The following is a 26,020-nucleotide window of genomic DNA, read 5'->3' on the forward strand; positions in this document are numbered from 1 at the left end:
TTTGGATCTCAAGATGCAAAGAGGTGCTTAGAGCTATCAAACATTTGATTTCGCACCATATGGAGACCAGCTATTTCCAACAGGAAAGAATGAAGCCAAAACACGAAATTAGAGACAATCAAAGCTAAGAAATGGAGAGCATGAGAAAACTCTCATAGCTTTAAAACCTTGAGATCGGGTACGTCTGAAGCCAACTCCACCTCTGGACTTTCTAGTTCTACATGAAACAATAAATCCTCTATTGTGTCTCAGCTGGGTTTCTGTCTCTTAAGCTCTGGGGACTCCTGTCAAATACAGCACATATTCCAAGCTTTCACTACTCTCCCCAAACCAGAAATCACCTACTAGCAGTCCCTGAATGTCTGCCTCATGATGCACGTCTTTACCCCAAAGTAACCCTACTGAAATGATTCTGTAAAAAAACTTAGATTCAAGGCCTTTTGTCCCTATCTGGCCACAGGCACCTTTCTCCAGCCTGTCAATGTTGATCCCTCATTTCTTGTGAAAAATCTCTCCTCCCACAGCTCCTGGGGCACAGTTCTGCCCTAGTTCTCCTGCTCCTCTGGCACTTGGTCTTCTTCCCACACCCGGATTCAAGTGTTTCCCAAGGAGTTGTCTTTGGCTTCCTTCCCTTTTCTTTTACCCTCTCTCTCTTGGCAAGCTCTTTCAATCTCATGTTTCCAGTAATCACCTTAAAATAAAAGACTCCCAAATATATACCCATAATACTCTAATTCTATAATCTATACCCACGAATCTCTCTTCTGGGCTTCACACCTATATTTCCAGAGGCCCCTACCCGTATCCCATCAAAATTCCATATGTATATTGAAGAATAATAGCTTCTCTTCCAAAACAATTTCTCTTTCTGTATTGTCTGTATGTCTGTATTTTTATCAAAACACACCAGACTCCTGATAATCCTAAATGAAAGTGTTATGGACATCACCTTCATCATGCCAGCTGATATGTCTTCCTGATTCTATTTCCATCTTTTGCAGATATCTCCTCCTCTCTCTCATTGCCTCTCATCTGCCCTAGTTCAAATTCCCATGATTCGTAGCTGGACTGTTGCCGGTAGCAACATATGTTGCTTCAAGTGTCTCCCTGCAATTTCTCAATCCCAAATATCCTACTGTCTGCTATGGAATTACCTTTACTGAAGGTCCTATTCGGTCAAGTTATTTCTTAGCTCGAAACACTTCAACAGTCACTCAAAAGTTGAAATTCCTTGTTAGTCTGCCAGGAAAGAGGCACAGGACTGGAGCTGAAAGTCTGGCCTCAGACTCCTTTCTAGGTTTCTTTCCCATAACTTCCTTTCAGGAACTCAACACTACAACCCAACCAGACACCATACCATTCCTACCACCAGCCATTATATCTTTTCTAAAGACACCAGGTTCTAGATCTTTTCGTACACTCCTTCTTCCACATCTCCTCATGAGTTAACCTACCATCCCTCAGGACTCTCTAGAAATACCAACTCTTGGTGAGGTCTTCCCTAATCTTTCTTAATACGTAGAAATTCCTTTAGCCTCTGAACTCCCAAAACTCTTACACCATCCATCCATCTTGAAAGTAAAGATCCCATTTAATCCAACACTGAACACAGTGCTTTACCTAACAAAAGTTCGTTGAATTAGTAAACTGTCTTACATGTCTTTCCCCATCCTCTCCACATCTACAGGACCATAGACTGGGATTAAAACCAGGTCTATTACTAATATGCTATGTAAGCTTGGGCAAGTTACTCAATCACTCTGCGGAAAACCTCAGCTTCCTCATCAGCAAGGTGGGACTGAATATAGCTCAATGTTATATGAATTAAAACAAAACAATGTCTGTTCTGGGGGCGGGGGTGGCTATCCAATACATAGCAGGTAAAATTGGTATAAACTCTGCTCCCATTTATCTTTTTACACCCTTACTTCCTAATCTGAGAGCTCCCCAAATGACACACAGAACTAACATGAACCAGACAAGCAGTGCCCCTCTGTGAGCTCACTGTGTACTTCTCAACAGTAAGGGCAGTGGTCTTTGCTCACAAATCATCCCAACAGAGCACTATGAAGTGTAACAAGAGAATGCTCCCAAGAATAGAGTATTTTTAACTATCAAACATCACCGGAGCAACTGAGAAACTATTTTACTTTTTCTGGGGCATGGGGGGTGGGAATAGTTTTCGAAACAAAATAAATTATCAAGACATAGCAAGGTCCAACTGGTGGCTCCAGATTGTATGCTGGACCAGAATTTTATTTTTCTTCTTCTATAAGAATTATCTATGGGACAGCCATTAAATGTGAATGAAAATTACAGATCAGATGATAATACGTACCGACACTATTTTTCTGAGTTTGGACACCGTACTGCAGTTACTTAAATGGATTCTTCGAGTTTTTTTTTTGAGTAACGATGCAATATTTAGTGGTAAAGAGGAACTATAACCGCAACTTACTCTCAAATGGTTCAGGAAAAAATGTACATATATTTTAGATTTCATAGTGTGTGTGTGTGTATGTGTGTGTGTATGGAGAGAAAATGTTAACATTTGGAGAATCTGAGTAATGGTATGTGTGAAAATTCTTTATGCTTGCAATATTTTGTAAGTCTGAAATGTTATGTTTGTGTGTGTATATATATAAATATGTTCTATATGTAAGTACTGGCCAAATTAAACTATTTAAAACTATTTAGTTTTGATCCACTCTGTTTGTATCTGATTTGAAATCTCCCTGTTCGAATCATTCACTAGTCCTCTTTTATAAAGTAATGCCTTAATATAGAATTAATTGCCCTAAAGATGAAAAAAAATGATGAGCGGGCTTGAATTAGGACACAGAGACCTAAGTTTTATTTTAGCACTGTGAGTCTTCTAAAGCCAAAGTATATTTTGAAACCAATGGAATTATCCTCATCTTCTAGTATGCATTAAACAATAAACTGTACAAGTGCCAAAGCTGGCAATGGTTTCTACTGCTATTGCAACATCTAAACTCAAAGTAACATCCATGGTAGCCTATGGAAAAGCAGTTGGATATTCCTTCTGTTGATTCTAATTAAATCATTTTCACAGCTCCACATTTCAGACATTCCCCAGATGCCTACCAATGCTCTGTAGGTCTCAAGGAAAGTCAGAAATAGTTGTGCCAGCATCACATTGGACTAGATTCTGTGGATGCTAAATGAATATTTTCTAAGAATTCTGGCTTTCCTTTGGCATTGCTAACAAAAATCTATATTGACCCATTCCAACTTCCATCCACAAGCAAAATAACCTCTCCCTAAAGTCAAGAAAATCGGGAAAACAAAGACTGCAAATGTGTACAAGGATTAGTGAAATTTACCTTACTCCTGTGGACGTAGCACTTTACAGTCACAAAGCACCTTTACATAAATTACCCCATTTTCCCTTTACAATACTACTGTGAGGAGTTCCATGTTAAAGAGTAGGGAAACTAAGGCACAAAAATCAAGAGACAGTCCCAAGGTTTCACATATTGTAGGTATTGAATTGAATATGTTTTTGTATGCTCAGAGACCGGAGTGCAGGGGGGACATCAGTGAATGGCATCCAGTCATTCAGGGCAAAAATCCTAGTCTCCTCCCTACTGCTCACTCTCATATCCAATTCAGTTCCTTCAGGATTAAGTCTAAACTCAGCTTAAAACATCACTTTATGATCTGGCCTCATATCGTGACACTTCTCCATCTTTCAGTATTTCAAATTTCTCTATGTTTCAATAGGAATAACTGTGTTTTAACACTTCTGAAATGTCTGAAATGTCTACTTCTGTGTCTTTGCACCTGCTATCAGGTTCTTTCTGGAGCAGTCTTACTACCCATCCTCATCCCCATCTGATAATTCCTAGGTGTCCTTCAAAACTCTGCTGAAGCTATTCTAGAAGCCTTCCCCAAATCCTACAGTCTCAAGTGAATACAATACTTTAGACTTTCACTGACCTTGCACATATTCCGTTAAAAGCCTTCATCACACCGTACCAAGTGGTAGTCCTATACCTTCCCCTAGACGAATGTTGTGCAGTTGAATTTTCTGCAGCGTTAGGAACGTTCTAGTATCTGTGCTGCAGAATACAATAGTCACTAGCCACAAGTGGCTACTGAGTACTTGAACGATGGTTAGTTTAACTAAGGAACTGGATTTTTTAATTCAATTTTAATTATTTTAAATCTAAAACTAAATAGTCACCTATGGCCTATGGCTATGGTTTTGGGCAACACAGCTATAGACAGACTGTCAACTCAAGGACAAAGACTGTCCTTCCTTGTCTCTGTACCCCCAGTACCTACCAGAGTACCTGGCACAGAGCAGGATTCAGGGTTTATTGGAAGAATAATTAAATGTTTAAGTATCTATAAACACTTTTTCTGTATTGTTGGGAAGTGATTCCACCCAACACTCCAAGCATTCTGGATTATCATATAAAATTTAGCCAACCCGGTCACATCTTGTAAAGTGTACCTCATTAACTATAATGGAAAAAAAAAAAAAAAAAAAAACTTCAGTAAATCATTCATTTCTACTCAGGGCACTTCAGCTTCACAATCACGTTTAAATGACTTCCAGATGACTTTTGAATAAATGGTTACACTGTTTATGAAATATTACAATAGTCGTGGCAGCATCATTTTGGAATGTCAAAATCAACTACAGTGTTTTATAAGGAAAGAAATGGGCTTTTTACCATGGTTTTATTAACATGGAAAATAATTCCTTTAAGTGCCTGAAGTTATTCCCAGAGTATTAAAGACTATATTGCAGTATTCTTTAAAAATAACCATCAGCTTTCCTAACTGAATTCATTTTTGAAATCCCATCCAGTATTTGGAGATGTGCTGGCTTGATTTGATGGGCTCCATCACTTGCCAAAGCAGAATATGGAGAGAACGTGACCTACCTGCAAAGAACTAGCATTCAAATTCAATTTGGTTCCAATGAAAAGTCTCAACTGATAGAATTCATGAGCTTGACATGTGAGATTTTAAGAAATCCAAGATGTGAACTTCACAAAGCAGAGACTAAGCAGGTTTGATTCCATATCCAGGCCCTCATTACAAAATCCCTCAGAGTGGAATTGGCCATCTGAGGCATCAACAAAGATGGCTGGTACCCAATCGCCCCACCCAGAGCAAAGAGAACTTGTCCATTTCTATCTGGTGCATCACACATCACGCAGTGATTATAAAATGGATGGACAACCACCTGCAAATGTCCTTTCATTGCATAATTACTCCTGTAAAGGGAGACTAATCCTAAAGTCTAAAACTTTATAAATAAATATATTTATATAATATATACATATATATTTATAAATACATCAATAACAAATGAGAACAAATAAGCGAAGCATCTTTTAAAAACCTTGAGCAAGGGGCGCCTGGGTGGCGCAGTCGGTTAAGCGTCCGACTTCAGCCAGGTCACGATCTCGCGGTCCGTGAGTTCGAGCCCCGCGTCGGGCTTTGGGCTGATGGCTCAGAGCCTGGAGCCTGTTTCCGATTCTGTGTCTCCCTCTCTCTCTGCCCCTCCCCCGTTCATGCTCTGTCTCTCTCTGTCCCAAAAATAAATAAACGTTGAAAAAAAAAAAAAAAAATTAAAAAAAAAAAAAAAAAAAAAACCTTGAGCAAGGAGGTGGGGGCTTCAAATACACAGTTCACTCCTTTTTAATTTAAAATTTTAATTAAAAAATGAATAATTAGGGAGTTGGGTAGGCAAAATGGGTGAAGAGGGTCAAAAAGTACCAACTTCCAGGGAAGTCTGAGTGGCTCAGTCGGTTAAGTGTCTGACTTCGGCTCAGGTCATGATCTCACGGTTCGTGGGTTCGAGCCCCACATCGGACTCTGTGCTGACAGCTCAGGGCCTGGAGCCTGCTTCAGATCCCATGTCTCCCTCTCTCTCTGCCCCTCCCTCACTCATGCTCTGTCTTTCTCAAAAATAAATAAAAACATTTAAAAAAAATAAAGAAACTTCAATATTCTCACTAAGTTATTAAAAAAAAGTACCAACTTCTAGTTATAAAATAAATAAGTCATGGAGATTTAAGGTACAGCACACTGAATATAGTTAATAATACTGTATTGTGTATTTGAAAGTTGCTGAGTAAATCTTAAAAAAGTTCTCATCACAAGAAAAAATGTGTAACTAATGGTGAATGTTAACTAGACTTATTGTGGTGATCATTTCATAATATATACAAATATTAAATCATTACACTGTATACCTGAAACTAGTATGTTACTGGTCAACTATATCTCAATAAAATAAATGAATAACGTTACAAAATAATTAATGTTCACGCTTAATTCTTTTCCCCAAAGATAACATTTAGTATTATACATTCCACTGCTTTTTTCTGTATGCACTTTAAAATGGTAAAATAAATACTCGCTATTATTTACACAACACTTGCTCTGTTTCATGCACTGTCCTAAGCATTCAACATCTATTAATTCATTCTGTCTTCACCAGAGGGAGGACTGTTGCTATCTGTACCTTATAGACAAAGAAACTGAGCAGAGGGAGGTTAAATAACTTGACCCAGTTCACAAGCTTAGAAGTGGCAAATGATCTCTGTTCAGTTTTTGCTGTGGGAACACTGTGTTCAGCTAAGTAGTGTGGGAAGAAAAATTTCTCCAAAACTTTATTAAATCCTTATCTGCTATTTCAATGCTTTTGTCAGAAGCAAGGGAGCACACATAACCTGCATGGCTTATATTTGATTCCTTTTCCCCATGTTGGGGGAGAGGCTGAGCTAAGATAGGAGACATTCGCAGACTTGGATCTAACACTCAACAGCTGGGCTGTAGGATACAACCTGTAATATGAATTTAGATTCCTTCAGGGCTGTATCTCTTTGATGTTCTTAGTATCAAGCTGTCCCCTTCTTACCTACATGTATTACATAATCCATTTGCCTGGCCATTAAAAACCTATATTTTACTGATTCAGATCTGATTTTATTTTTCACCTGGATTCCTATTATATAGTTTCCAATTACTTTAAAATGTAGTAGTGCCTATTTTTATCATAAACTTTAAAAAAAAAGTCTGAAAAGCAAAACGAAATGGAGGTTAAAACAGATGGAAAGAAATTTTCCACAATGTCAACTGTTAAACTGGAAACATGAGCTGCAGCTGACAAGTCCAGAAACATTCTTAAAGGTGTTCTAAGCGACTGGGATGATGTTCCATGCCTTCAACCAGTCCCCAAAGGTCATGTGCAAATGTCCAAGGGGACCCACACTCAGTTTTCTGCTCGCTCCCAACAATATTGTCTCCTGCATCATGACCCTAAAACGCCTTGTATTATTTTTTATGGTTGTGTTACCCATACAGCAACCCCTCTGGCAACAATGGTAATTACCCCAGCCTTGTTATCTCAGGATAACACTGTAATTAACTTGTGTCATTGTAGCATTCATGGTTATAATAATTGCAGCAAAAAACTCCTATGAAAGTAACATTTTTAGTTCTGGCTTTCAAAAATAACTTCAGCAATTACACTGCTTAAAAAAATCAAGTTTGTTTCCCCGAAAACAACATGATTTCCTCTGCACACAAAGCTCACGGAAATTGAGCTAATCTGAATGTTCCCTAAGAAACATTAGACTATCTCTTTTGTAAGAGCTTCCAAAGAGAATGGGGAAACAAAAACACAAATAAAACATATTTCTCAAAATATTACTTACAGCTCCTCTAGAAAAGGAAAGTTCTTAAATGCGTCTTCTGGTAATTGAGTAATGTTGTTCATACTGATATCCCTGGAAAACATAAAATTAAGAAAAATTTTAACTAAGTGATACTAGACTTAAAGAACTCAACTCAGAAGAATAATTAGCTGCTGACATTCTGTAAAGAAGAAAAATGAGCACACAAGACAGACATAGGGACAATCCTAATTTGGCTTCCAAATACAAAGTTAAATCTTTTATTATAAATGATGTCCCATAATTTAGAAATGTACCCAGGTCCTGGATTTTCCTTTCCCTCTTCAAATATCCTTGAGAAAAGAAAAAAGAAAAAAGAAAGAAAAAAGAAAAGAAAAATGCCTCAAACTACCTATGACTGGGCCAGTTTGATTTCCCAGTGCTCTGGTATTCAAATGCTGTACCTGATAAAAATAAACAAATGAATACCCCAGGGCAGGATAAAAGATTTGCAGGCATAGGTGGCTTCTTAAGTCACTGTCAGGGACAGTAAAACAGGTCCTAGCTGTATTCCAGGCATTTTTTTCTGCAAAACCTATAAAAGTCCTCCAGGTAATAGCTGTAAGGGGATTTAATTTTTAGCCTACGAAGAGATGCAGCCTAGAGACATGTGCTTACATGACAGGTATGCTGTCCATTTACAGTTTTTCCTCAAAGAAGCAGCAGAAAGGAGAGAACTCACTTGATGATACAACTCGACAATTAACTACATTCAAACAGCTAAAAAATACTTTATTAACCATTTCCTTCCTCCCTGGCAACTGCCTTCTCAGTTGGTTTTCTCTTTCCACACTCTGTTTAATATGGACATTGTGAAAGACAGGTTAAGACAGTCTCAGAGGGAAAGCCCCAGCATGCACTGGGACAGTTGCCTCAAATCAGGTTCCTCTGCCTCTTGTCTGTGGCTGGGCCCTCAGGCCTCTCTTTTCTAAAACTCACCATGAAAACTCACAAATGTGACTGCCTCATCACTAGTTTAGACATACTGATATATGAGGGTAGAAGAGAAATCAGCTAATAATAAAACACCCAAATCAGCTAACAATAAGAACACTAGGACTTTTATTAATTTGGTCAGGAGAAATTTTCTTTTAAAAGAGATGACACCTGGGGCGCCTGGGTGGCTCAGTCGGTTAAGCATCCGACTTCAGCTCAGGTCATGATCTCACAGTTCCGGAGCTCGAGCCCCTCGTCAGGCTCTGTGAGGACAGCTCGGAGCCTGGAGCCTGCTTTGGATTCTGTCTCCCTCTCTCTGCCCCTCCTCCACTCATGCTCTGTCTCTCTCTGTCTCAGAAATAAACAAACAAACAAATAGATAAGATGACACCTTCGGTACCAAAGTAGGTAAATCTCTTCTCCCTATCTTTTCCATTCATTGAAATTTGGAAATGGAATTCACATTCCTCTTTACGAGCTCTTCCCAAGGCAAGTTTGGAAACCTTTCTGGTTCAGGAATAACGGCAACAGCAGACACAAAACCAGCAATAGCAGTAGCAGCTAAGGTATAGAGAATACTGAAACTGTGGTAAGACCACACATAACATCTCCTTTTACAGTGGGGAAGACTGGGGCTTCCTGAGGTACAGAACTCCCCAAGGCTACCCAACAAATGGTGTAACAGGAAATGTACATCCCAGAGTCCATGATTTTAACTGCACACTGAGCCTTCCCAAGTATCACATGAGTCCTGTTACTTCTCTCCAGTGGTAGTCAAGATAGAAAGCAAAGCCATGCAAACTGGTGAAGCCACTCTAGACAAGTGTGGAGGTGCCTCAGAAAGTTAAAGATGGAACTACCTTATGACCCAGCAGTTGCACCACTTGGTATTTAGCCAAAGGATACAAAACTACAGATTCAAAAGGGTACATGCACCCCGATGTTTATAACAGCATTATCATCAATATAGAAAGAGTCCAAAAATCCATCATGGCATATGTATACTATGAAATATTACTCAGCCATCAAAAAGAATGAAATCTTACCATTTGTGATGATGACATATATGGAGCTAGAGTATATTATGCTAAGCAAAATTAAGTCAGTCAGAGAAAGACAAAAACCATATTATTTCACTCATATGTGGAATTTAAGAAACAAAACAGATGAACATATAGGAAGGGAAAAAGAGACAGAGAAAGAAAAGCAAACCATAAGAGACTCTTAATGATAAAGAACAAAATGATGGTTGATGGAGGGAGGTGGGCAGGGGATGGGCTAAATGGGTGATGGGTACTAAGGAGGGCTCTTGTTATGATGAGCACTGGGTATTGTATGTAAGTGATGAATCACTAAATTCTATTCCTGAAGCCAGTATTATACTATATGTTAACTAACTAGAATTTAAATAAATAAAAGTTTGGAAAAAAAAAAAAAGATACAAAGCAAACTCACCGTCCTACCATGGGTAAAAGGGAAAGGGATACTGCCTCTAAGACCTAGGTACAATCATCAGTGAATCTTAAGAGAACTTCTGCCTGATAATTTGAAAAAAAAAAAAAAAAAAAAAAAAAAGAATTATAAATAGCTTTAGGAATTGAGAAACCAAAGTTCATAAAAATTTGAGCATAAAACTGCTCTAGAGATGAATCCTATGTCCATAGGGATTCCAAAATTCCACACTCATTCCAAAATTTTATCATTGAAAATAACTAAAATTCTACTACAGATAACTTATGGGAAAAACAAAATGAATACACTTTTCAAGGAATTATTATTATTATTAATTATTATTATTTGAGACAGAGACAGAGAGAGAAAAAGAGAACACAGGCAGGGGAGAGGGGCAGAAGGAGGGAGAAAGAATCCCAAGCTGACTCCACACTCAGCACAGAGCCCAACTAGGACCTCGATCCCATGACCCTGGGATCATGACCTGAGCTGAAATCAGGAGTCAGACGCTCAGCCAACTGAGCCATCCAGGCATCCCTCCCTCAAGAATTATTTTTAAACACAGGCCCTGATAGTAATTTAGTCAGTGATCATTATCCTTGGGCAGGGGAAGGGAAACTCTTTGTTTTTCATAAACACTCAAGCAACTTACTGGAGAAATAGCACCAAAATAGGGTGCTTCTAAAGAAGCAGGTTCAACTCCTGACACTGCCAATAGCCACTGTGTAATCCTGGGCCTCAGTTTATTCATCTGTAAATGAGAGCACTGAACCGAATGGCTGAGGGGCTTCCCAGCCTGAAACTATATACTTCTATGATTTACCTTTTCCTGTAGTTTTCATGGAGGGGCCCATGCTCCCTGATGAAATTATATGAGGTTCATTTTGTGGAAAAGGAATGTTTCTGGAAAATTTACCATAACACAAAATTTAAAGACTATTAGTTTCCCATTATAAAACCACTGAGTCACTCCCACTGCAAAACTATTTGCTCTTACCCAATGAAATCATTCTTAAGAATACAACAAAACGTTTAGTCACACTGAAAGGCAAAATAATAATCTGAGTAAGCAGTGATCCTTAAAATATCACACGACTATGGTGCTCTTTAGCCATTCCAATAAATGGAGAAAGAAGGACGACCACAATTTATTACTTTACGAAAGGAGGCACTCCATGCAGTTGCCCCTAAGCTTGGCACACCTGAAGTCAGGTGAACATCACAGTAACAGAAAAACTGATTACTTGCCTCACCATAAAAAGACACATAATTAGAAATTATACCACACTATTCTCAGCATTCCAATTTTTTAAAACACAGACACCTATACACTTCTCTCATTTTTTCCCCTCAGAGTAACAAGACATGACAGGTAGTTCTGCTGTGAGCTATAAATGCAATCAGTAGGACTCTATATTTACAAACTAATATGTTTTAAACATGTGGTGAGGTTTTGTTTCAAAGCTTTAGACACAGGAGCAACACTAGCTTCCACAATGTTCTGAATTTCCACACACCCAGAGAGGTTCCATATCTTTATAGGTGTTTTCTCTCATATTTTCGGGGCTTTAAACAAAACATTTGAGAATAAGAAAGAAAAAAAAAAGCAGAAGGGGGAGCCTACAAGATGTTATCTCCAGAGAAGTTCTGGAAACATGTGGTTACAGATTATAAGGTGGGTGGGTACTCATTTAAAATAATGAGGGCTAATGGTGATAAACAACCTACAGACAAGCCTTGGAGAAGATTTCAGACCTGACATCACCAACACCGACAAGAGAGCTTATGGCTGGAAAGGATGCTGGGGGTGAGAAGTTAACTGTAACAATTTACAAATGGAAGCCCTACACCATACTTACCAACATCTCAGGCTCACAAGCCGTATGAATTATCAAAACATGTAAGTTAAAAAATTTGTATAGAAAATGTTCAGCTAAAAGATAAACCTTAAGATCAGTGGTTTGACATTCAGATGAGCAGCACAACCTTATAGAGGTAACCTCTGAAGTTAAACCCAGTGATCTGCCATCCCGGGTCGCTATGAAGAAAATAAATCTAACATAGAAAACCAAAAATCATACGAGGTCAGAGCACCGCCAACTCAAAACATCTCTGAGGGCAATTTCGAGAGAGCCGATGGCTGTAACTGGAGTTGGCCTGGCATAGTTGGAAGTGCACGGGTTGGCAGCCACACAGACCAAGATCTACTTACGAACTTACAAGACTAGCTGTGTGATCATGGGCAAGCTGTTCATCGCTCCTGAGTCCCAGCTACTTCACTTGGGAAAAAAAGAGGCAGTAATAACCAGACCTCGTAGACTGCTATGAAGATCAGAAAATGTCAAGTCACGTAGAAGAAGCTAAATAAGTGATAAAGTATCAGCTTACTATCATCCATGTTTTTGCGGCTCCTGGAAGCTGGCTGGCTGAGCCCAGTGCAGTGAAAGCTAGCAGGCAAAGTGGCACACTGCCTTTGGTGGCCTTTTTTCCTCAGAGAGAAAACCAGTTTTACACAAGAGAAACAGTAAATGGTACAGAAGACCTAGAACCTGGAGTCCTGCCCACTATAAAACTAAACTTTAAACTCCAGAACTCCAGGGGTCAAAGAGTTTTAAGCTAGAAGAGCCCTTTGAGGTCAAATACTTCATTTTAAAAGAAAAAAAAAAGTTGAGGCATAGGCATTGAGGTGCTAATCAAACACTTGAAAGTAAGGAAGAGAAGGAGAGAGAGAGAGAAGAAGAAAGAGAAAGAAAGAAAAAGAAAAAAGAAAAGAAAGAGGGAGAAAGAAAACAGAAAAGAAAAGAGAAGAAATAAAAGGAATTACATTCTTACAGGAAATTTTTGGAAGGACAAGGGAGGACAAGAGCCAATTTCAAAAAGATTAGGATGATTTCACATAGTTTAGTGACAAGCAGTGAACAGAACCCAGAACTTTTAAAGGGATGCTTGACTGTATCTTTTCTATACATATTTGTTCCCTAACAGATTTCTTTACACTTAGTTCTCTCCAAGTACACCAACTGGAACAGAATACACGTCGGCATATTATGCTGACACAATGCAATACTCCCAAATTTTTACCGCAGAGATCAGAAATACAAAATCACATTACCTCATTAGGAGGGGGGCAGGGGGGAAGCTGAATGCTCAAACACTAGCAGTGGCTGGTTTCAAAATTAAAATTTAAAGGGTACAATTGTTTAATTGAAACTGCTAAATCTCCCCAGTGGTTAAACTCTCATCTTTTTTCCCTCATAAAATTCACTACTTCTAAAGTATCTACAGAGTAAAAAGGAACATCGTGTTTCAACAAGGTTCCTTTTTAAAACCCCTGTAAAATGCTCCAGAAGCAAGACTAACCTGTTTGCTGATGGCCAAGCGTGTACCACCTTCGACTCCGCCATTGTATGCTCACTGGGTCTGGGCCTCCTGCCACAGAATTATTTAATTTGTAATATACTCTGATTGACCCAATGTTATCTAAATTTGAATAAGTCCTCCTGTTTGTACTAGATAAAAGTGTGCTGCTACTGCCACATTGTTGATGATATCTCGAACACTACCCAGCGGTTTAAAGTCCCTAAACAACATACAGGTTCTAGAGAACACTGGGTTCTTTCATGTTGTTCTCTAGGAAATGGTTGTGTCTTTAAACTCCACAAGCACCTGTTGATAATAAATACTATCCCAATGACTTTTCTAGGGTCTTCTGTAATTAGCCAAAAATTTCAGGTCTCCAATCACAGATGTATGCAGTATGAACAAAAACAAAAACAAAAACTAGAACTAAATTTGAAAGATGCCTCTGGTGGGACAAATTTGAAGGGAAGTTCTCTCTAACCCACCAATTGCGCTGACACACACAGAAGACCAAATCCTAGTCAAAGCTTATGAAGGGTTCACTTCTTTTCTGAAAGGATTCTGTCTCTTTAGACAAGCAATCTCTTTTTCTCCCTCTCTCACTCTTCTTTTTATAACAAAAGTGATCCATGTGCATTCATTTTTTAAAAACTGAATGCAGAGAAAACCATGCACAATATTAATAGCCAGAAATAACCACAGTCCTATTTCATGGATGTCCTTATAGATTTTTTCTACATATGGTATATATTTTTTACAAATCTGAAATCATATAGTTCTGAACATGCTTATCTATTGACACCTAAGATTCTTCATTTACAAAATAAAATAAAAACTTCTCTGAAAATATATTTTAATAAAAGTAAAACCTTGGACTGCAAGTAACTTGTTCTGCAAGATGAGCAAACATCTGTTTTTTTTTTTTAATGTTTATTTATTTTTGAGAGAGAGAAACAGAGCATGAGCAGGGGAGGGGCAAAGAGAGAGAGAGGGAGACACAGAGTCTGAAGCTGGCTCCAGGCTCTGAGCTGTCAGCACAGAGCCTGACACAGGGCTTGAACTCACGAACCGCGAGATCATGACCTGAGCCGAAGTCGGACACTTAACTGACTGAGCCATCCAGGTGCCCCAAGATGAACAAACATTTCTAATAAATTTTAAGTTGATAAACAAGTGATGTCTTGCAATACAAGTAGTACGTGACACCCAACGTCACCTGATCACAACTGAGCCAATGGTTCTTGAAGTCTGCTTTGATATATAAGTGCTTTGGATTACAAGCGTGTTTTCAGAACAAATTATGCTCGCAAACCAAGGTTTTACTGTATTACCATCTCATATTATCTAGATGCTATCTTTGGCAGGCTGTACATCATGAGATGAGAAACTCTCTGTCAGTGAAAGCAACTATGCCAAAAGGAAAATTAATTAGGGATTTTCCTATAAAAGGAGATACTGTGTCACCCATTTAACATTAGCTACTTACGTGCAAGGCAAAGTGCTAAGATGGTGAGGCTTCTGTGTCAAAAGATATGTTCACAGTTCTTTTTTTTTCCTTTTTCTTTTTTTAATTAAAATCCATCACTCTATTCTCCACTTACTATCACTATATTTTGTCGCAACATCCAATTAAATTTAACTTTTAAAAAATGCATTATTGCATTTCAAAAGCAATCAGGGCAGCTATGTATATTTGAAGATACTGCTCTTTATACTGCAGAAATGAGGCCAAAACAGTTTATATAGTACTTCACTCAGATTTTGCTCCAGAGAGATTTTCCTGACCTTACATGTTTTTTTGGCACTGCTAGAATCCAACTAGATGTCACAACAGACACCCCTCTAAAACCATGTGCAACATTTCTACTACAGTTTTAGGCAGCAGAAATTGGCTCCATGTTATCTAGCGCCTTCCTTGGTGTTTCAAATGCAAAGACTCTGTTTTCCAGTGGGAAGAATCCAAACCTTGCTTCCCTGCGGCCTTGCAGTCCTTAAGAAGATGTCTGCTAAAACGCCCCATATTGGCGCTTAAAAATAAATTTTAGTTTACTGCAGAGAAAAGTTACCACCTTGTAAAGTCATTATCTGTTGAAAGTACTTGAATATCCTAGTATGTAATCTTCCTAACAATACAGAAAGGCTGGAGAAAACGCCAACTTCAAATCTTAAAAAAAAAAAAAAAATGAAAACTTTTTGCCTTAAGAGATATAGGGAAGAATGTTTAATGCATTTTATGATCATCTCTTCTACTGGATTAAAACTTCGACCTCAGGCCCTTTTAGAATTTCTCTATTAAAGACTTTCAAAGGTACATTGTCATTGCTAAGAAAATGAAAAGATAAGAAACAGACTGGAAGAAAATATTTGCCAAACACAGATCAAGGAACTGTACCTACAATATAGAAAGAACTCTCAAAATTCAGTAAGAAAATAAGCCAGATTTGTAAGTGGGCAAAAAGATTTAAACAGACACTTCACGAAAGATGACACAAATGGCAGAAAGCACATAAAAAGATGTTCTACATTAGCCAGTGGGGAAACGCAAAGTATATCACAAGATACCACACCACACAACTATCAGGATGGCTAAAGTATGAAAGAAAAAGGGCTGAAAATATCAAGTGCTGACAAGGATATAGAGCAAGAGGAACTCTCATATACTGCTAGTAGGAATGCAAAATGGTGCCACCACTTTGGAAAACAGTTTGGCAGATTCTTTTTTTTTTTGTTTTTAAGTTTATTCAGTTTTTTCATTTATTTTGAGAGAGAGAGAGAGAGAGAGAGAGAGAGAGAGAGAGAGAGAGAGAGAAACGCAAGCAGGGGAGGGACAGAGAGAGAGAGAAGAAAGAGAATCCCAACCAGGGTCCATGCTCTCAGCTGGGAGCCCAACATATGACTTAAACTCATGAATTGTGAGATTCATGACCTGAGCCAAAACCAAGAGCTGGAGACTTAACCGACTGAGCCACGCAGGCAAATTGCCCCCGGCAAATTCTTATAAACACGTGCCTATGACCATATGACTCAGCAATGCTAGGTATATAAATAATTGTCAAAAACCGGAACAACCCAAATACCCTTCACCTGGTGAATGGATAAAGAAACTGGTGTATCTATACAATAGAATAATACCCAGCAACAAAAAGGAGACTGCTGATATAAGCAGGAGCATGGATGACTCTCAAATACCTTATGCAAAGTTAACGCCCGACTCAAAAGACTACACACTGTCTTCCATTTATTTTTTAATTTTTTTCATGTTCATTTATTTTTGAGAGAGAGACAGAGTGCAGAGGGAAGGAGAAAGGGCAGAGAGAGAGAGAGAGGGAGACACAGAATCCGAAACAGGTTCCAGGCTCTGAGCTGTCAAGCACAGAGCCCTATCTGGGGCTCAAACTCACAAACCATGAGATCATGACCTGAGCTGAAGTAGGACGCTAAACCAACAGAGCCACCCCAGGCACCCCTGTATTCCATTTATATGGCATACCAGAAATGGCAAACTTTTAGAGACAGAAAACTGATCAGTGGTGGCCAACAGCTGGGAGATGCAATGGGAGACAGGATGGCTACAGAAGAGCACAGAAGAACTTTTGGTGTGATGAAAATACTCTATATCTTGACCTTTGATGGGGGTTATGGGATTGTATTTATCAAAACTCTTAGAACTGTACGTTAAACAGCAAGTTTTACCATATGTAAATTAAACCTCAACAGCTGTTTTTATAAATAAGAGCAAATATATTACCCCCTCACATTTCTCCCACAGGAAAAAATAATCCTATGGCTAAGAGCTCCTCTTTTCCAGCTTTACCCAAAACCAAAGGATGTTGTTACACACAGTGCCGGCTTCAGAATCAGGAAACACGCAGTTTTGTTTTGTTGCTTTTTAATTTGTTTTGTTTTTCCAACCTCTGCTATCCACTTGCAGTAGGACATCAGACCAAACCTCTTCATTCTCTCTTTACTAAACCTATTAGGTTTGTGCCTATGTGCTGGGCGCTGGGTATATAAAGACAAGTAAGACAGTGTTTACTCCAAGAGTGTTCTGAAACAGCAGAAAGGCAATAATGAACGATAAGTAAATATTGTGATGTGTGTGGTACAGCCAGGGAAGATGATCAACCAAACTTGGAACTGGAGAAAGGCTTCCAAAGGCAAAGGCTGTGGTGCCAAGGTGTAATGGACAGATATTACTTTATAGAGAGCTGCTGTTTCAATCTGTGCTCTCACTCATGAGGTTGGCACTCTTTCTCAGCAGAGACGCAATTGGCATGTTGAGCAGGATTAATTCTTCATTATTCAAGACAACCTTGCTCACTATAGGGCACTTGGCACCCCTGTTCCCCTTGGCGCACTAATTAGTGCAACTAAAAACATTCCCCAAACACGTCCAACCTTCCCATAGCAAGCTGGTAGTGCAGAGAGGGAGATGAAATGTAGTTAGCAGGTGGCATATGGCATTTAAGAAAATGTGTAATAAACACCTAAAATCAGATTAAGTATATCACATAGAAAACCAACCAGTACTGTTTCAAAATTATTTAGGTTTTGCATATATACTCTTTCATGATGTAAAATGTAGTCCTCACTGGATTCATGGGGAGAAAACTTTGAAAGACTCTGAACGAGATAACTTGTTTGTTTGGGTGGGGGTACCTTCCAGGCCCAGGGACTGCCACTTGTGAAAGCATGGTCTAATGAGATAAAACCAGAGTTGTCAAAGAGAGAAAACTATCCAGGAACTTGAACATTACAAGCAATATGGCTACAGGTGGTGAGAGACGCTACCAAGATCAGCAGGAAGTACATCCCCAAAAGCCTTGAGGTGACCTCCAGAAATCCGAGCTGCCAGAGGAAGTTTAAGCAGGTCAGGTTCACTGTAGAAAGATCATTCTGGCAGCCATATATTACAATGGCAGGAAAGGAGGGAAAGAAGAAATCCAGCCCTTCTGGAACACAGCTTCCCCGACTATAAAATATTTTGTACTTGCTAGTCCTCAGGTCTTTTCCAAATCTATCATTATGACTCCTACTTTGGCATTCCTGATTCTGCACATTCCATGCATAATCAGTAGAAAATAAGCAACTCTTAGATTCATGTTTTTCCTATATTCACAGGCACATCTGCTTGTGTTAGCAAGTGTGTGAATGAGCACAGACTTTTAAAACATACCCCCTTCAGAATTACAAGGGTTCCGTAATTAAGAAAGACGCATGACTTCATTTCCAAAGGTAATATTTTATGCTGTAATTGTTTATGCTCTCAATGAAGCAATACGGCCAAGGAGACACTTAAGGGTGTGTTCTTCAAGGAGATGCTAACCCAACAAGTTAGAAAAGGTAGAGAACAAAACACTGGTGTGAAAATACCATACCACAACGAAAGGCAGGTGTGGTTTAAGTTATACATCCTTAAAGGGGTAACTTTAAAAAATAAAAGTAGTTAGGCTAATTCAGTATTTTCTAACATTGAAACAAGTTCCACTTGTTTTTGGAGGATTTTTTGTTTGTTTCTGTCTTTTTAAACAGCCTAGTTTTTCAGTGTGGGGCATGCTCTAAAGAGAAAAATATAAAATGCTTGAAATCTGGAGTAATGATTATCAAATGGCAAAGAAAAAAATGAATCCAAAGAGAAAAAGAGCATTATTTTCCTTTCTATAGTTTAAGTACCCTAGCTTCTGGCATCCCATGGAACAGACAAGGGTTAAACTCTAATATTCCTTGTTTTCTTGCTACTTAACGGGTGTTCTCAGGCATTCTTTGGGTGTCAACAGCTGTTCTGGTAACCCTAACGATGACAAAACAGTGCTCATTACCAGCCAAGACACACAGACAGAATGGTATTTCAATAGTCCATTTAACATCAACAAGAAGTATTGTAAGGATTGTCAGCTGGGCAGATTGGAAACACTCAATTACTTCATCGTAGCAGACAAAATGCACTATTCATAAAGAAATCAATCCAACAGCATTTATTATGGTAAATATTCTAATTAACTAAACGGTTTATGTTTTATTATGGCTACACTTATTAACACCACTGATAGGAAAACATTACTTCATGGTCCTTGCCTTCAAACACGCACACCCACGAAAACTTCTATTTAGACACGTATTTTTTTAAACTTCAACTCACAACCAATTAATGGGTTGTGAAATCATTTCAATGGGTCATTGCCAACTTTTTTTTTTAAACAAAAGTTAAATAGGAAAGAATAGAATAGAAAAAATCGGAACACATCAAATGTAGTAACAGTAAGTACTGTTTCAGGAAATTCTGGTTCAGCATACATGTGTTTCTGTCTTACTGACTGCAAAGTCTCAAGTTCATATATACTATCTGTGAAATATAGTCGGAACCATGAATTCGAGGGTTTGGCTATTAAAGCCAAATATTTCTTATTCTTCAACCTGAATGGAGTCACAACTACAGCTGCTTTCCCAGCACAAGTTTGGATCAAAGCATTTAGTAGTAACCCTGAAAGTCTTCCTTCATCTATAAACTTCCCTCTTAGAATGGCTTTGCTGCACCCCATAGATTTTGGACCACTGCCTTTTCATTTTCCTTGGCCTCAAGGTATTTTTTTTTTCATTTCCTCTGATAACTTCATTGACCAACTGGTTGTTCAGCAGCATGTTGTTTAGTCTCTGCGTGTTAGTGTCTCTTCCAGTTTTCTTCTTGTAATTGATCTCTAGTTTCATTCTGTTGTGGTAGGAAAAGATGCTTGATAGGATTTCAAGCTTCTTAAATTTATTGAGACTTGTTTTGTGGCCTAACATCCGATCTATCCTGGAAAATGCTTCATGTGCATTTAAGAAGAATGTCTATTTGGTTTTTGTATGGTATGTTCTGTATATATTAAGTCTAATAACTATGTTAAGGCAAACGTTTCCTTATTAATTTTGTTTGGATGATCTATCTATTGATGTAAATGGGGTGTTAAAGTCTCCTACTATTATTGTACTACTGTCAATTTCTCCCTTTGTCTCTATTAATATCGCTTTATATATATATATACATTGGGCGTATATTTACAAGTGTTACATATTCTTGTTGGATTAGTCCCTTTATCATTATCCAATGCCCTTCTTTGTCTCTTGCTACAGACTTGGTTTTAAAGTCTATTTTGTCTGATACAGTATTGCTACTCTAGCTTTATTTTTGTTTCCAGTTGCATGAAATATACCTTCATGCAAATATACCATTTTCTATACCCTCACTTTCAGTCTGTGTGTGTCTTTAGATCTCAGGTGAGTCCCTGGTGGACAGCATATAAATGGGTCTTGGTTTTTTTTTGTTTTTGTGTTTTTTTTAAAATCCACTCAGGGGCGCCTGGGTGGCGCAGTCGGTTAAGCGTCCGACTTCAGCCAGGTCACGATCTCGCGGTCCGTGAGTTCGAGCCCCGCGTCGGGCTCTGGGCTGACTGCTCAGAGCCTGGAGCCTGTTTCCGATTCTGTGTCTCCCTCTCTCTCTGCCCCTCCCCCGTTCATGCTCTGTCTCTCTCTGTCCCAAAAATAAATAAACGTTGAAAAAAATAAATAAAAAATAAAATCCACTCAGCTACCCTATGTCTTTTGATTAAAACATTTACCCCACTTACAATAAAAGAAAAGAAATAAGAGAAAAGAGAAGAAGAGAGAAGACAGAGACAGAGACGAGACGAGACGAGACGAGATGAGACAAGACGAGATGAGACGAGTGCCTGGCTGGCTCAGCTGGAAGAGAATGCAATTCTTGATACTGGGGCCATGAGTTTGTTGGGTGTAGAGATTACTTAAGAAATAAACTTTAAAAAAGGCATTTAGTCCACTTACACTTAAAATAATTATTGATAGGTGTGTGTATTTGTTATTTGTTTTGTTTTAGAGTCATATTTTACACCTTTTTGTTCATCCCTTAATGACTTGTTGTAATTATAGTTAATTTTACTATTTTGTTTTTTAAACATACTAGTTTTACATTATATTTAACAGACATTTTTCTTTCATATATTTTCTTATTTCTATTTATAGCCTTTTCTTTTCCACTTAAAGAAATCCCCTTAATATTTCTTGTAAAGCTGGGTTGGTGGTGATAAACTCCTTTAGCTTTTATTTGTCCGGGAAACTTTTTATCTTCTCTTCAATTCTGAATGATAACCTTGCCAGGCAGAGTATTCTTGGCTATAAGTTTTTCCCTCTCAGCACTTTGAATATATCATGCCACTTCCTTCTGGTCTGCAAAGTTTCTGCTGAAAAATTGGCTGTGTCTATGGGGGTTCCCTTATATGTAACTAATTGCTTTTCTCTTGATGTTTGCAAAGTTCTGAATCTTTAACTTTTTTACAATTATAATGTATTTTGGTGCAGATCTCTTTGGGTTCATCTCATTTGGGACTCTGTGCTTCCTGGATCCTGATGTCTGTTTCCTTCCTCAGGTCAGGGGAAGTTTTCAGAGGTACTATTTCTCCAAATAAGTTTTCTGCCCCTTTCTCTCTCTCTCTCTCTTCTCCTTCTGGGCCCCTATAGTGTGAATATTAGTACACTTTATATTGTCCCAGATATCCCTTAGACTATCCTCACTTTTAAAAATTATTTCTTTTTGAAGTTCAGTTTGAGTGGTTTCCACTACCCTGACTTCCAGATCATTAATCCATGCTTCTGTATCATCTAACCAACTATTTATTCCCTCTAGTGTATTTTTCACTTCTGTTATTGTATTCTTCAGCTTTGATTGGCACCTTTTTGAAAAGTTTATTTATTTATTTTGAGAGAGACAAAGACAGTGCAAGTGGGAGAGGGGCAGAGAGAAAGAGAGAGAATCCCAAGCAGCTGTGCACTGTCAGCACAAGCCCAGTGCAGGGCTCAAACACAAAACTGTGAGATCATGACCTGAGCTAAAACCAAGAGTCAGACACATAACCGACTGAGCCACCAGGGTGCCCCTCTGTTTGGCACTTTCTTATATTGTTTACCTCTTTCTTAAAGTTCTGTGTTCATTCATTCTTCTATGGGGGTTTCTAGAAGTATATAATAAATCACTGTTTGTACATCCAATAATCATCCTAGTCAAGAAAACCTCCAAAGTCTAAGACACTGAGGCACAGACCTCATTATATTAAGATGAAAAATCTTAATGATAAGGTCAAGGCCTGAACTGAGAGACAGGCTTTCTGAGATTTCACTAACCCTTAATGCAGGTTTTGTGGAGCAATTGCTTCCCTGCAGGTTATGAGGCATGCAATACCCCTTCCAAACACACATACCACACACTCTCCCTTCTTCTCTCAGATGGCCATTTTTAAAAAGGCTTATAAAACATATTCTATCCTAAAGGAATGACTCAAAATGGTAACCAAGATGACTCAACAATTTCTGTTGATTATAAGACAACAGACATTGATAATGATGGTTTATAAAAAAATCATTCAAGATATTCCCTTGGGAATGACTTAACTTAAACTCACTAAAGTCACAAATGATTTATTCAGTATAGAATAAGCTATGCAATCAAATCTGAGATAGTCCTGAGTATTTGGGAGCAAAGATTCTCAAATTTGTCTTTTTGTTGTCGTTGTTGTTTTTTGGTTTTTGGTTTTTGTTTTTGAGAGAGAGCATGTGCACATATGAGCAGGGGAGAGGGAGAGAGACCCTTAAGCAGACTCTGCACTGGGCAATCTCACAACCGTGAGATCATGACCTGAGCCAAAATCAGGAGTTGGACACTTAATCAACTGAGCCACCCAAGCACCTCTCAAATTTGGTTTTGTAATACTCCCGGACAACTCCATTTGTAGCAAGTCTTTAAGTTCTAAAAGCTCCAGAAATAAAAACTTTAATTCCTTTTAATTTTTGCAATCAACATGGATCATATGGTCCTTTGTTTCTTACCTTGGACAGAAAATAATGGGCTACCCTGAAATTTGATTATTAAAAAAAGAGAGACAAATACACTCTAGGAACTCCAAAATACATTCAGATTTATTGCCTTAGGATGTTTATCTAAGAAAATCTCTCAATTCTGCACTTGGCAATGTTTATTGGGGCAGTTTTGTTATTAACTGGTAAGTAGAGAAGAAATAATATCTTAGCAAATAAACTCCTATAAGGAAGAAAGTATTTAATACCTTAACCCCCAGTGAAACCAGATACACACTCCTGACTTACACACACACACACACACACACACACACACACACACACACACACACTTTCTCTCTCCCTCTCTCTCCAAAAAGAATTTAACCTATCATTAAAGACTGTAAGATTGGAAGGTCAGTTCAGATACCATTATGCAGGATGCCAATAAGCTGCAGTCTGCCTGGGACAACCCCAGTTTATATCTATTATCTCAGCATAATTATTACTGGCATTCCTTTTCCCTCTTAGTCATTGGGAAGATAAGTTAAATGATCATCCCATTAACAGCAAGAGGAATGACTGAATGATGGTGAATTAGTTGTTATGGGAAAAAGTGGAAATCTTGGTTTGGATTGCCTTGGGAACGTTTAAATAAAAGGCTGTAATTCCTCATCTGTATAATACTATATGGATAATAATAATATGAGAAACAGCTTATCAAACATCTGTAGCATTTGCAAATATCACTTTGATCAACTTCCTGCTCCTCCAGCCAGACCGTATGCTCCATTAGCATACGGGGTGTGTGTTTTGTTCACCACTGTGTCCCAAGCCTGTGGCATACAGTGTGGCCACAGTTGAGTGAATGGCATGCCAGACACTGTGTTAAATGCTTTAGTGGTCATGGTAGCAAGTACATACTTAACATTTCCAAAAAAATAAATTCAAAAGAAGGCTTAATTTTCCAGTCGTCTAAAGGAAGTCAATGGCCTGGTTGCGGGAGGAAAGAAAGAAAGGGCACATAAAATATCCTTTTTTTTTTTTTTTAAACAAATTTTTATAACCGCCCCATTTCTGGAACAGTCAGGAACACAACATTTCTTATGGACAGCAAAGAGTGTTAATGACAGATTTCCTCCCAAAGTCTATTGCTATAACCAAATAATAACCCTACATGCAAACACATTTGGGGAAAAGCAAGACAGAGAGTAAAGCATTCATTTAAATACAAGTTCCTGGATTTAAAAATAGTTTGGGAGGAATGATGTAAATTTGGATTTCAGTAAAACTAATTTTTCTTCCTCAAAATTTTAAAATACAGGCTTTGTCCTAAAAATAGCATCTCACAGAACCACTGAACTAGAAAGCATAGTGGTTAAATGCTTCTCCCAGAAGCCAAACCAAATGCCTTGGGTTTGAATACAGCTCTGCTCACTCGTCAGCTATATAACCCAGCACAAGTCCCTTCATCTATCTGTGCCTCAGTTTCCGCAAGCGAAATTGGCATAACACTTCTGACTTCAGAACACTGTTGTGAGGATTAGATGACGTGACTTCCAGCCAGTGCCCAGCCCAGCACCTAGCCCGTAGCCAAAACTGAATCAAAGTCTCCAATTATTATTTTTACTATTATCACTGCCTGATCACCATCTAACCTCATCATCTCATTGTCATAATAAGGCAACTGAGGCCCAAAGGGGTTAAATAATTAAAGAACCAAGGTCAGAATCAAAAAGATAAATCGCAGTCCGGGGATCTTTCTACTATCTTAAACCGGAGCAAGTGGCAGTGATGTTTTCAGTGATATGCTTTGGAACTTGGGAAAACAACTTCCCCAGGAACTATGTGTTAAATGGTGCTTAGATTCCGAGGTTAATGGCTAAGCTTGGAAGAGCCCCTCACTATATATTCAACTACTGAACAACTATTACAACCAAAATATGGAAACAAATAAACCAATACTACCTGCACTTAACTAAGTAAATGCATGAGAAGTCTCTTACTTGAAGCAGTAAGTTTAAAAGGAAATAAAATTGCTGAAGTGAAATTCTGGATACCTTTATAAGATGTGGGTGCTTTGATGCATAATGTCAGTTGTACGTAAAGAACTTACACCTTTTGTGGCTGTTGTTTGACAAATCTTTATTGGCATGATGAATAAAGTGTTCCCTCTGATCTTAAAAAAAAAAAAAAAAAAAAAAAAAGGCAGCTGAATGCAAACTGGGTAAAAAAGTACAGAAAGAGAAGGGCCTCCAAAGCCAGAAGAACAGCTTGCAGGACGGTGGATTCTAAAGGACAGAACCAGTCATGAAACTGCAAGTAGACTGGCCTGGCTGGAATATGGAGTTCAGGGGTCAGGGACAAACCCTGAACGACAATATAGGCTCAGATCACAGAGGACACTGATTACCCACATAATAATTTGAGGACACAAACAAGAAGCCACGGGAGGCTATTTTTTAAAGGCACATAAATAAGGCTGATTTACAAAGAAATTCTGGTGGACGAGCACAATTTTTCCATCCCCTATACCTTTATTGAAATTCCGTGTCGGCACTCTGCTACCGTCCTCCACAGAGCGAAGCTGGGAGCAGAAGCCCCATGAAACTGATCGCCACGGGTGTTCTAAGAATGAGATGACGTTATGATTTGTGAAGCTACACAGTTTTCCCTTTACCAGAGCCCCTTGGGGAAAGTTCTCTCTG

At 38.5% G+C, this 26,020-nt stretch overlaps 1 protein-coding gene across 1 annotated transcript in view; it reads right to left on the reverse strand.

Moving 5' to 3' along the window:
• The window catches only part of LGR4 (leucine rich repeat containing G protein-coupled receptor 4), a 102,838-nt gene that overhangs the window by 39,701 nt on the left and 37,117 nt on the right, over positions 1 to 26,020 (reverse strand). The window contains exon 2 of the mRNA XM_030331531.1: positions 7,707 to 7,778. Coding sequence (XP_030187391.1) covers positions 7,707 to 7,778 — 72 coding nt within the window. The remainder of the gene's footprint in view (positions 1 to 7,706; positions 7,779 to 26,020) is intronic.

This window comes from Lynx canadensis, chromosome D1 (genome assembly GCF_007474595.2).
Source record: "Lynx canadensis isolate LIC74 chromosome D1, mLynCan4.pri.v2, whole genome shotgun sequence".
Classification (NCBI taxonomy): Eukaryota; Metazoa; Chordata; class Mammalia; order Carnivora; family Felidae; genus Lynx; species Lynx canadensis.